This window comes from Spea bombifrons, chromosome 3 (assembly GCF_027358695.1).
Source record: "Spea bombifrons isolate aSpeBom1 chromosome 3, aSpeBom1.2.pri, whole genome shotgun sequence".
Classification (NCBI taxonomy): Eukaryota; Metazoa; Chordata; class Amphibia; order Anura; family Pelobatidae; genus Spea; species Spea bombifrons.
In genome coordinates, this window is record NC_071089.1 from 6343787 (window position 1) to 6357779 (window position 13993).

The following is a 13993-nucleotide window of genomic DNA, read 5'->3' on the forward strand; positions in this document are numbered from 1 at the left end:
TTGGAACACAGGAGTGATGGGAGTGATAAAGGGCCATTGGAACACAGGAGTGATGGGAGTGATAAAGGGCCATTGGAACACAGGAGTGATGGGAGTGATAAAGGGCCATTGGAACACAGGAGTGATGGGAGTGATAAAGGGCCATTGGAACACAGGAGTGATGGGAGTGATAAAGAGCCATTGAAACACAGGAGTGATGGGAGTGATAAAGGGCCTCTGTACTCCTATGATTAAAAATCAGCCATTTCCAGCTACAATAGTCATTTACAACATTAACTCCGTCTGCGCTGGATTTCTGATCCATTTCATGTTATTTTAATGGACAAAACCTTTGAATGGTAGTATATAAATAGCAAAGCAGCGTTGCTAGTGGGGGTTATCTTGCCACCCTGGAGTCTGCCCCTGGACCCTCAGAACAGTTATTTCACGCTTTAGGTAATATGAATGGCTCTTTGATAAATACCTTTAAATGTTCCAATCAAAGTAGGGAGAAGTTTTTGCCCTCTAACAAAATGTTAACTTTGCATAAAAAAAAAAAGATCTGGAGTCTGCGAAGATTTAATGCAGCTATATTTGCTGATCCATAACAAACAGCGTAACTACATCGCCTGCAGCCTATGATTAATCTCCACACTCATTTCTACAGATGACGAAACAAGTGCGTTGGATGATACAGTATCTTTAACCCTTTCATTTACTGTTCCCCTTCGCTGCAAGGCCGATAAGCAAGCACTGAAATGTAGACCTTGGAGAAACAAGCAAACAAACCAACGTAAAAAATAATACAGTCTCTCGGTCCGTTTTGATGCCCAATTTGTTCGCAATTAACGTCTGATAACGAGTTACTTTTGGTCCAATCATGACTATTGCTTGTGTTCTTGGATTAGTAAAAAGAAAAAGAAACCTACACAGCAGCTGTTGTGGAAAATGACTCTGATAACTCTCAGCCAGCCTCTGGAATTATAAAAGGCCTATAGTAATGATGGCTGCTTGATTCCAACTGCATGTTGGCTGATTCGTTATTAAATCTCCGCGCTCCCCTTATCTGCGAGATAATAGAATATGCTGTTCATATAGAAGGAAGCGAGCGGACGTCGCCGGTGCGCTGATATTCTCTGTCACGCGTGCCGCTCATTGTCTTTTTCATAATACCCGTGTTAGTCCATCTTGGATTCCTTTATTTCCACCATACGATAATAGTCTGCTGACCGGAGGTTCCATGGAACTTTCTGTCTCCTTGTGGATCCAGCCATATCCATGATCACGTTTCGTCTTTTGGTTCCAGCTCCTTAGGAGCTCATTAGGGTATAAATCATGCTGGGCGAGTGACAGAAACAAGATACGGTTAGACTGTAAGTTTGAAATGTTGGGATAGCAAAGCTCGTGGTTTAATTTAATATATGGCATCAATCACGTCATAAAATGTTTACTTAAAAAAAGAGCTGATTTAAATCGGGAAGCTAAAAAATAATCTCAGACAGTTGGGCAACACATGGCTACAGAACCAAGATTTGATTGACAGATGCGTCTCTCTGTCTGGAAAGATGTGAAATGTGCTGGGTAATATGTTTATAATCATGCTATTTTAAAGGTGCTGTTCCACCCACACTGTTGATAACAAAATATAGCATTACATTACTGTGCAAATGCAAAAAACTCACCCCAGAAATAAATCCGTATTATTATTAAGGATCATTATTGTTATGTAAAATTGTTATTTATGTAACATTTTGAGTGATTCGGGCACAGATTTGCAGGCACAGAAAAGCAATAGGTTGCTTAAAAAGAATAAAGGCTTAAAATAATAAAATTACAGATCTGCAAAGGTTCATTTTCATAACACCAGGGTGCCTGGTCTAAGTGGATTATTTATACATATATATATATATATATATATATATATATATATATATATACATATATATATATATATACATATATATATATATATATATGTCTGTATATATATGTCTGTATATATATATATATATAAATATATATATATATATGTCTGTATATATATATATATATATATATATACTGTATGTATATTTATATATATATATATTTGTATATATTTATATATTTGTATATATATATTTATTTATATATATTGCTTATATTAACCTAGAAAATAGCTTTAATGTGCTTATAAAACGGTACAATGTAGAAATTAGAAGCCTTACCAGTAAAGATAATAGAAAAAAGAGAGCAGATAAAAGGCCAGTTTGCACCAGGCTTCTTTCTGGCAGTAGCTTAGCGTGCTGGCGTTCATCACTACTGGCGGGTCGTACGCCAGCTCGGAGCTGTCTGCCGGGCAGTGGAAATACCTGCAAAAAAACCCACAAAATAAGTGATACTGTCACAGATTGTAAGACAATTATTGTGTTCTGCGTGGCAAGAAATATATAGGTGTAATTGTCACACAACACATGTTTTTTAAGTCATTAAAAGGAAGTTTTTATTTCCCCAGTGTTTAGAATTCTTAAATCCATTAAAGATGCCGTTCCACCTTCTCTGCTGAATTTAATACTTTTGCAACTGAATGCAGCCTTAGAAACATCATTCGTGGTATTGTGGAATAGCCAAACATTTCCCAGAAATGATTGAATCATGCACATGTTTGCCTCATTTGTATTATTTGTCGGGAGCACTTACGGTAATTGTCATGTGACACAAAGGCATTCACTGATAGGCTGCTACCATAAAACTGACAAAAAAAATCCGAAACGTTTCTGTAATGTTTGGCGACGAGAATAAAAACATAAAATGATAGATCTGCTGACTCCGATTTCTTTAACCCACTGTAACTGCATTGGAGATTTAGGTTCAATACCCATAGTTTAACCCATAAGCTTCCTAAAATGCTAATTTTACATACCCGGCACCTCTAGCCCCGAAGACAGAGCCCCTAACACAGGAGCCGCCTTGATGAGTGGTAATATCCAGACAATGGGCAAAGTATGGCGTCCGTGCAGACCTATCCATCGAGGGTGGCCCTCAATAGGAAGAAGTGCCGCCAAGTGCTTGGTCAACCATATTGGAAATCCTGACCTGTAGTTTTAGAGTGCTTGTGTGTATGTTAGTGTATGGTGTTAGAATGTGTGTTTACGTGTTGCTGTATGGTGTTAGAGCTGTGTATGCTATTGTATGGTGTTAGCATGATTGTGTGTGTCAGCAAGTGGTTTTAGAGTGCTTGTGTGTATGTTAGTGTATGGTGTTGGAGCTGTGTGTGTTAGTGTGTGGTGTTAACATGAGTGTGTGTGTCAGCAAGTGGTTTTAGAGTGCTTGTGTGTATGTTAGTGTATGGTGTTGGAGCTGTGTGTGTTAGTGTATGGTATTAGAATGCGTGTTTATGTGTTACTGTATGGTGTTAGAGCTGTGTATGTCAGTGTATGGTGTTGGAGCTGTGTGTGTTAGTGTGTGGTGTTAGCATGAGTGTGTGTGTCAGCAAGTGGTTTTAGAGTGTTTGTGTGTGTGTTAGTGTATGGTGTTAGAATGTGTGTTTGCGTGTTACTGTATGGTGTTAGAGCTGTGTATGTCAGTGTATGGTGTTAGAGCTGTGTGTGTTAGTGTATGGTGTTAGCATGAGTGTGCGTGTCAGCAAGTGGTTTTCGAGTGCTTGTGTGCCGACCTATCCATCGAGGGTGGCCCTCAATAGGAAGAAGTGCAGCCAAGTGCTTGGTCAACCATATTGGAAATCCCGACCTTTAGCCTGTATTTTAAGAACGTTGGTCTACAGTCATATAAACGCCTGTGACCTCAGAAAGGGCCTAGATGCTGAGGGATCCTGCCGTGTTCAGTAGATGTGTCCTAAGATAGACCCAAGATCCTCGTCAGTAGAATCCGCGTGTTTGTTTCCTTACAATTCTAACCTCTGAGGTTATATAATTCAAAGTGACTCCCAAAGACTTCTACGGCAAGGAGCCGGCGTTTAACGCCGCTTACCTCCATATGTGATAGAAAAGCAGAGGCGCGTTCAACCCAAGTGTCAGCCATTCCTCCGCACAGAGGAACATAATACAGAACAGGCTGTGGATGGAGTATTCTGGGAGCACCAGCTACAAAGAAGAAAAGAAATGAGCCTGAATAACACGCAGGTCAAGGTGGAATACAGAAGTAAAGAAGAACAGAAGCCATGCAGAGGGAAACGTAACGATCTAAAGGATTGTTTGAGGATTCTTGTTTGAGGAATATTTCTTGTGTTGTCCACGGGAGGTATCGTCTTTAGGCTAACCAAACTTTTTTAAGTGAAATCTGAGATATTTCTAATGCTTTATTTATGAGTTCAGCAAGTTATATAGTTACATAAAAATAATACACTATATGGTAAAAAAATGAATCCACAAAACAAAATATCTTCAGAAATAAACTTTTTGCTGCCTAATATACAAAAAGGGGCACGCTAAGGTGGGTGCATGGCGCCCAGGTGCCCGAAAATCAAGGTGCCTAGCAGGGTCATGTAACATATGTTACGTTACACAGTGGTAGTAGGGCAGCAGCAGCTTTTCCCCCTGTGTGGTGCGGTGTTAGCATGTGTATGTGTATGTTAGTGTATGGTGTAAGCATGATTGTGTGTGTCAGCAAGTGATTTTAGAGTGTTTGTGCATGTGTAGTGTATGATGTTAGCATGCATGTTTACGTGTTATAGTGTTGGCACGAGTGTGTGTCAGCAAGTGGTTTTAGAGTGTTTGTGTGTATGTTAGAGTATGGTGTTAGAATGCGTGTTTACGTGTTATTGTATGTGTTAGAGCTGTGTATGTTAGTGTATGGTGTTAGAATGCGTGTTTACGTGTTACTGTATGGTGTTAGAGCTGTGTATGTTAGAGTATGGTGTTAGAATGCGTGTTTACGTGTTACTGTATGGTGTTAGAGCTGTGTATGTTAGTGTATGATGTTAGCATGAGTGTGCGTGTCAGCAAGTGGTTTTAGAGTGTGTGCGCTATGTTAGTGTATGATGTCAGAATATATGTGTTTGTTAGTATTATGCACGGTGTTTTTATGGTCTTTTTATGTTTGCGCAATAAAATGCATCACCTTCCACTAAAGACTCAAATAGTTTTTTGAAGATTAGGTAACTTTTGGTAAATATGAAATCCTATGGCAAGCAAACTAAAGTATTTCGTTTTAACCAGGGGTCCATAAAATCTTACATATTCTGGCATACCGTGGCCCCCGTATTGGGAATTATTTCTAAATAGGGCAAATTCTGTATCCTGCCCAGGTGGTTATCTGGCTCTGATTACATTATCAGTGAAAAAAATGACAGAAGTAACTAAGATAGGAAGGGAAGTGGAAACGCTTCAGTATTACAGGATCCGATCAGATAACAGAGTAATGCGAAGGTTCATTAAGTCTTAAATAAGCTAATTACAATCACACGCTGTTTGTGGCTTCCCTGTAATCGTCTCTGACAACACTTCAAACCTTCAGAAAGGGCAGTTTCACTTCTTTTACGGCTTGGTGGCTGGTGTGAAAAAACGTTCAAAATATTTAATTAGCTACATAGAGCAAAAGCGTTTAATTAAAGGGGAAACGTCACGGAGGAGATACAATTATAATTGATTTCAGAGCTAACAGCCATCTCTCCGCATTATCTATTATTTAATGTTCTGTCGTGAAGTTATCTGGGATTATGGTTTCCAGCTGCGTTGGAATCCTACCGTCAGTCCTGCTTCCTAGACGCTCCTTGCGTTATGTTAGCAGACCGCGCATGGGCTTCCAGTGCTTAAGATTGTTTACGGCTGCGCAGGTCCTCTGTAAAATTATTATCACATATTTTAGGGCAAAAGCAGCAATTTGAGCCACGGGGGGCCCGTGCTGAACAGGCTGAGGTGGCCAATGAGGGGACCTGTGGCAGATCAGGGGCCTTCTGCTTGCCCGAGCCCCATACTGGTTGTATCCCTATGATCATACCTGGGAACCCTCCATGTTTTGCCCGGAGACTCCAGGAGAAGCGCCAGTTCTCCAGGTCACGGGGGGTCCCCTGACACGTCGGTGGGTGGTCCCGCTCATGTCGGGACAAATAGGCGGGAAGTGGGGCGCCCCTGCCGCGACCCGATGTTTTCCAGTGGCAACACGGAGAAGCAGCGCTTCTCCCAGTTCACAGGCATGGGTGTAAGAATGAAAATCAAAGGTTTACTGAAATGTGACAACTTCCCTTTATGTAAGAAAATGTACGTAGATTTAATATATTCCCTCTTTCAAAACCTTGTCTCGAATTGTGCATTTAAAACTTTCATCTTTACCGTTTAATACCAATTAAGTATCGCTTTAAAAATATCCCCTTCGTTACTCAAGCCAAAGAGTCTTTACCGAACCCCCATATGAATCATAATTTATGAAATATTTAGTAACTCCCTGTGCATTCAAAATTTGCTTTCATGATAAGATACAAATAAACGCGGGATAAAGACTCCATTCGTCTGTGACCTTTCTTTATGACTACCCCCTCGATTTTCTAGATGCTTAAGTAATTAGCTGAGTAAAATCTGACCTTTAAAAGCCGGCAGTGTGAAAAACCCCGCTGTTGGGCTGCCGCGAATGAATGTAAATACGGTTACGTAGTAGCCCCTTCAGCTGGAGTTTTTATAGCGAACAGCAGGGTTTGGGGGATTTAAAAATGATCAACTGATCTAAACAGTGCCAGATTATCTGTAAGGCACAACAGGTACATGCCTATGGGCCCCTGAGCTCTGCAGGGCCACCACTTCTTTAGTGGGTAATCTGGCCCTCAGGGCCATAACTTCAATGGGGCAAGAGGGGCAACCCTACTGGCTATCCAGACATTAGTCAGGAGGAAGGAGTAACATGACCCCCAGTTCAAGCACAGCAGCTCCACCTTATAGAAGCAGGAGATGAGCCACACACTCGAGAGGTACAGATAATTGTTTTGTGTGTATTAGTGTGCGGCCCAAACCTATAGACCCTAGAGGGTCCTAATCTGGCCGTGGATCTTTATTGAAGGGTGGTATGGCAGTTTTAATGAGATCATATCTACTTCAATACCGGAATGCGGCGGGGTCTCATAACATGATGTTACGGGACCCCACAGTGAAGATGCGGCTGGTTGTACACAATGTGCAAGCAGCTAAAAAGAAGTCTCTGGAAAGGTAAAGAGGTGGGGGGTATGTATGTATGTTAGAATGAATGTGTGTGTTAGTATGAGTGTGTATGTGTATATGTATGTTAGCATGAAGTGTGGATGTAGCATTAGTATGTGTGTGTGTGTTTAAGTGTAAGTGTGGGAGTGTGTGTTAACATATTTACCAGTGTGCCAGCCCTCCCCTGGGCATGATTCTCTGTCCTGTATATATTTGCCATAATTCGGTACTCACCTCTATCCAGCTCCATAAGCACTTGCGCAAGGTTTCTAGGGGGTCAAATGAGACCTCCGCACACATAAGAAATCGCCTTTCCCATTCAGTGGCGTTAATGGTGGTGGGAAATAAAATAGTTTGCAACTAAACTCTGCGGCTAAGGATTATAGATTTTATATAGACATTTACAGAACTCTAAAAAAGTTCATGCATTTGTTTTCATGTTGGCTTTTTAACCTTTTGAGTGTCACAGAGGGCTGATACATTAATGCTATACACAATGGGTTAATCCTACATGAAAGTACCCCTAATACTGGTCCTTAATTCAATGTAATACCCTGATTTCCACCCACACCGCCGCACCAGAATGATAGCTGTCCCTTCTTTCTGAAACATTTACATTTATATATATATACTTCACTCTGTGATTAGAATTTCCTATGAGCTCTAATTCCTCATTAAGTAATTTCCAGTATTAAATTTATCAGCGAGCCGTGCATTCTGGAGCCACATATTGCTTTGATCATAATTCCAGTAAATTGAAGAAGGTGCTTTGAAGTTCTAATCCGACATGGTATCAGCTCTTTGTTGGTCACTAGAAAGAAATACTATTTTTAGCAATATGGGAAAATGTTCCTTTTATCATCATAGATTGTCACAAATTTACACTAACAGAACTTTCCGCCGTTTTAACAAATACCCTTAATTCATACTATCGTCACACACTCAAAACCATTTATTAAAATGCCCCATCGACCACCAGCCTGCCGGTATTTGCCCCGTGTGCCAGATGGCCGACTCTGGGCCTGTAGAGAGATATCAATAGTTCACAAAGTCACAGAACGAGTCTTAGTGAAACCCTTTAAATCTTTTGGGATGATGCTTCCATGTCGAGAACAATTTAACCTTAGTTTCATCAATCCACAAATCAATTCTTGATTGTAAGTCTTCTGAGATTTCTTTTTTATGAAGAATGGATTACATCAGCAGATGCTTCTTGTGAATAGCAAACTCTAAGCTCTGAAACATACCTCCTGTCCTCTTTCATTCATCAGACTCCAGGTTCGCTAACTCCTGACTCCAATTAGCTTTTGTTGAAGTGATTAGCCTGCGATTCACATACTTTTTCCAACCCACGCTGTGAATGTTTGGATGATGTACTCAATAGGGACAAGAACACTACAATAATTTGTGTTATAAATTAAAACAGATTGTGTTTGTTCATTATTGTAACAAATGTATCCATTAATGCTGGTAATTCCAAAGGTGGTAAATACTTTTTTCTAGCCACTGTATATATAAACCTGGTAATCATGGCCGTGAGACATAGCTGTTTCCCATATCATACCCACGCACACTCATCCATCGTGCACTCGGTGACGGTGGCTTCTTATCTGCTGGGGCCATACCTACCCCTAGCACATCATGTATTAAATATTGATGACCTGTCAGAGCCGTGATACATTCTAAGCATGGTTTATGTAAGATGCTCCACATTCTAATAATATATAGTCATGAATAAACCATGAATTATTCTCACCTCCACCTTACTTCTGGATTTCGAGCTGCATTCATTAAAAAAATCCTACTTCTAATATAATCCGAACGAAAATCTAAATATTTCCCAAATGCAGCTGCATAACAGTTTACTTTTCAGTGTAATTAGCGGAAAGCAGGGCTTTTTTTAACAGAGGGCTCAGAGGTCTCTCCATACCCGTGATCATTAGCTGGATATGTCTTTGCGCATGGACCAGACTTTGTGAAACCCGCTACATATTTTCCCTGCAGGGCCAAATTAACCTGTGAGTATTTACGGAGCGCTGAATTATAGCGGGATATAGCCCTGGTATATTACAGACTTCTAGCTATCCCATTCTATGCAATGAGTGGATATCACAATTAACCCCTTGGTGGTAGTTTGGTATTGTTATATCGCTATGTTCACGTAGTATATTCACATTCCATTATCACTGGGTACATTTTAAAGGTGCTGTTCCACTAGCATGTTAAACAAAAACCCAAACTCATTTTATTATTTCATTTTAATGTTTAGTGATTTGTAATTTTTTTTATATCTGCACTTGCTTTTCCATCACATGACAAAGTTTTCCCTGAAAATATGAATATGAATGAAGCAAAATTTTGCATGTGCTGTACCATGTAACATAGAAACATCAAATCTGATGGCAAATCAGCCCCATTCAGCCCAGGTAGGGTTTCTACATAGGAATATTATTGAAATAATAATTGTACAGCGCTACGGAATATGATGGCGCTGTACAAATGAATAAATAATAAATGTGTGATATATTTTGGAACAAAAACAAACCGTGCCGAACGCACGGGGAATCAGGGATCTTTCTCTTTTCTTCGGGGCTATTACTGCTATAACTGTAAATGTCAGGCATGCATCTGTTCTAAAGAGAGGTGAGGATAATGACTGCCACAATTAAAGCATTACAGAATAATTAACACGTTTATAATAAGCCGCCAGCTCCTGTTAAAACAACATTTAAACACATTAGGCTTTTTCTTAACATTTTTTATTTTACAAAAAAACAAAAGAGCAAATTACCCGATGTACGCACATCGTATATAAATATGTACGTACGGCATATATATAGATACATACGGACCTGTATGTAGGATTTTATGTTTGTCATTTCATCAGTGGCTTTGAAAGGTTTCATCAATAGAAACACAGATACTTTTGTTTTTACTGTTTCCAGGGCAACAAGGTATCATTAAGAGCTTCTATGTCACATGACAATTGGGTATGCCCAACAAAATTATAAATATTTGCATAATTTAAAAAACATGACTATTTATTTAATAAATTATATATACATTATATATATATATATATATATATATATACCAGTATATATATTAAATATTAGTTTATATTATAGAAAAATATGTTGTTTAAAAAATATAATTTCTCTGTTTCTTTTGTTCTAGCAAATTCCAAAGTTCATTGACATCAATAAATCTCCAAAATTCCCTATTGAGCGTCGTTTCTCTCAGCTATCCACAAAGTGAGGTTCAAGTCCTGCGCTGTTACGTTGGGGGGCACCTAATGCATCTAAATATCCGAAAATACGAGGCATGTGCATAAAATAAACAATTTACTCAACAGACTGCAACAAAAATAAATACACATGTATTAAGGTAAATTCAATAAAAACATACATTTTAATATTTCATATTTAATTTCAGATCTATATTTGGCATTTAGGATATATCCGATCTACTTACATCCTAACGTCTGTTACGTTATTTCCAGCATACTGCTCTATGCACTAAATTTAGTATTTTTAATTATAGTGACGCGGGTACATACGCTAGTCTCTCACATAACGTTTTGTGTTTAAAAACAAAAAAATCATCAAAATCTACCATTGTAGCGCGATAATCCTGCAGCAGGAAGAACACCCGTGGTTTCTGATTGCTACAATTGGACGTGGTGTATATAAACCGTTCTACTCCTGCGTTATTTGAAATACAGCATTAATTAGAGCACCGTGTTTGGCTTCCAATACATCTACGCGCGATGCCCGTATCCTTTTATCATTAGAGGATTTGTGACCGCCCAAGGATTCTGTGATATAATCCCAGAGCATCTCGGCAATCATCAAGTTTTATTTATGGTTAAACTAGGGCGCTGAATTTACTTTAAGTATCGAGTTGTGCTTATATTCGGGTCGGAAAGAGAAAGAAATCAGATATTAGGCCGTATCCATATATCCAGCAGAGCAGTAAATTAATTTGGATTGCGTTGAAAAGAGCCCTTTACCATGGAGACGGCGTCCACCTAAAAAAGTAATGCACTAATCCTATGAGATTTAAAGGGCAATTTGGGGGGGGGGCGTTGATGTCCGACATTCCTCCCAAACCGACAAAACAACACAGAGGCATAAGCGGAGTTATTACAGCCAAAGTATTTAATGAAACACAATGATAATAACCGCATTACCAAGATATCTCAGACTAATACAATTAATAAGACAGACTTCGGTAACTAAGTGAGTAAGGCAGTATGTCATTGTATTGTTTTTTAAGACAGACCTGGGTAACTAAGTGAGTAAGGCAGTATGTCATTGCATTGTTTTTAAGACAGACTTGGGTAAGTAGGTGAGTAAGGCAGTATGTCATTGCATTGTTTTTTAAGACAGACTTGGGTAACTAAGTGAGTAAGACAGTATGTCATTGTATTGTTTTTTAAGACAGACTTGGGTAACTAAGTGAGTAAGGCAGTATGTCATTGTATTGTTTTTTAAGACAGACTTGGGTAACTAAGTTAGTAAGGCTGTATGTCATTGCATTGTTTTTTTAAGACAGACTTGGGTAACTAAGTGAGTAAGGCAGTATGTCATTGCATAGTTTTTTTTAAACGGAAGAGCTTGTTAACGGCTTCGAGAGTTTTTTAAAGCTAAATTAACGGCAAAATAAGCACTATGCTCATAACCAATATTTGAAGCAGAATAGATTGATATGGTCCTTTTTTATTCGTCGGAGAGCTCCTTGAGATTTGAGCCCCTTGAGATATGAGACAATAGATCTATTATATGCAAACCACCCATTGCCTGCTCCTTTCCCACCAACCGGGTAAAAATCAGACCAGAACTAGAACTAAAAAATCTTTTTGATATAAATAATTATTCTACATAATAAAGAGGCATTCGCCCATTTCTTAGAACATTTCTTCAGACTCACAAATGGAGCTCGGTAATTAAAACCACATTTTGTATCCCAACGGGAGGTTAACATCACTTCATAAAATGATTCCGGTCACAGCACGTTGGATCCTTGATGAAAGGGGAAATTTGTGGTTATCGGATTCGATCGGGGAGACCTCCGCAACGAAATTTGGTGAGAACCCTCGCTGTCACAAAATCTGAAGGGTCCCATAGAAACGGCAATTTACACACATTTGACATTTGGGTACGTTTTCTGCAATCTATGCTCCTGGCCACTTGGAAACCGGTGATTTGAACCCTTGCATTCTAGAAATCCTAATCTAGAAAATCCTTGTCTATATTATTTTGGCGTAAGGGTTGGTAAATATGGCGTGGAATTTTATTGGCAGCGCTTGACCATCGTGACGGCACCCCCCCATGGCAGCAGGCACCCTGACCACTAGGTATGCCACTGGTGGCTACCGAAAGTTGTTGGGAAAACAATAGTAATATTGGAACTTAAAGTCAGACAGGCAAATAATTTATAATATAAAGAGTAAAAATAACAATAAATGGTGTTTTCTTCCAAAATAAAATATATTTTGAATCCCAAATGAGTTGCACAACCCAGGACCTGCTGAATATAACAAACCTGGCACTTACCTTTCGGAGCAGAAAGCAAATTCTTTCAATATTTCTAAGGCGTTCCCGCTGTTTAAAAAAAAAGGAAAAATTATACTCATAGTAAATAACTTCCACCTGACAAGGAAGCCGCAAGACTCCCAAAAGACATTTTAAATCGGGAGCTGGATCTCTGTTGCGACGAGCGCTCTACCAGCATAATATGCGATGATTTGATTTGAATAATCGCACACCATAAAATTTAAAACGGGACCTGATTATAAAAGTACAGGAGTGATTTTAGGGGGAAAAAAATATAATTTGAGGGTATTCTGAATATTAAATGCAGACAGTAAACCTTTCATCAAAAAGTAGTGAAGTGGAATAATTTTGAAGTACCGTATTTGCTCGATTATAAGACGAGGTTTTTTTCAGAGCAAATGCTCTGAAAAATACCCCTCGTCTTATAATCGGGGTCGTCTTCTAATCAGACCTCAAATAGAGGTCTGATTAGGAGACTAAGATCCAGATCCCCCGCACCGCTGCAGGGGACCTGGATCCTCCTGTCGTCGCCCCCCCCCCACACACACACACACTTACCGGTGCTTCCGGAGGTGAAGTTGGCAGCGGGGGTTTGTATGCGTCCGTCGCAAATACCTTCCCCGACTGTCAGAGATCAGAGTTCAAGAGTTCCTGATCTCTGACAGCCGGGGAAGGTATTTGCGACGGACGCATACAAACCCCCGCTGCCAACTCCACCTCCTCCCGGCTGCCGCGGAATGAGACGTCAACCCGCTGCCCCGGCAATACAGCAGGAAATTGGAAGCACCGGTAAGTAAGTAAGTGTGTGTGTGTGTGTGTGTGTGTGTGTAGGGCATTTCTGGAATGCCTTACACCCCTATATGCCACTCTGGCACTTAGGGGGTTAAAAGGCATATTATGGGGCAGAGTGGCATATAGGGAGGTATAAGGCATTTCAGGAGGCAGAGTGGCGTTAAGGGGGCATTTAATAGTGCACTCTGCCTCCTGAAATGCCTTATACCTCCCTATATGCCACTCTGCCCCATAATATGCCTTTTAACCCCCTAAATGCCAGAGTGGCATATAGGGGTATAAGGCATTTCTGGAGGCAGAGTGCTCTATATAATGCCTTTTAACTCCCTTAATGCCACTCTGCCTCCTGGAATGCCTTATACCTCCCTATATGCCACTCTGCCCCATAATATGCATTTTAACCCCCTAAATGCCAGAATGGGATATAGGGGTATAAGGCATTTCTGGAGGCAGAGTGGCACATAGGGGGTCAAAAGGCATACCATGGGGCACAGTGGCATATAGAGGGTTAAAAGGCATATCATGGGCCACAGTGCCATA

General features: G+C 39.9%; 1 protein-coding gene across 1 annotated transcript in view; it reads right to left on the bottom strand.

Moving 5' to 3' along the window:
• Positions 1–542: 542 nt before the first annotated feature.
• Positions 543–13993, bottom strand: part of CNIH3 (cornichon family AMPA receptor auxiliary protein 3) — a 28872-nt gene continuing 15421 nt past the window's right edge. Inside the window, exons 5-8 of the mRNA XM_053459141.1 lie at positions 12662–12709; positions 3949–4061; positions 2187–2330; positions 543–1317 (exon numbers count right to left, since the gene is read on the bottom strand). Coding sequence (XP_053315116.1) covers positions 1290–1317; positions 2187–2330; positions 3949–4061; positions 12662–12709 — 333 coding nt within the window. The 3' untranslated portion in view covers positions 543–1289. The remainder of the gene's footprint in view (positions 1318–2186; positions 2331–3948; positions 4062–12661; positions 12710–13993) is intronic.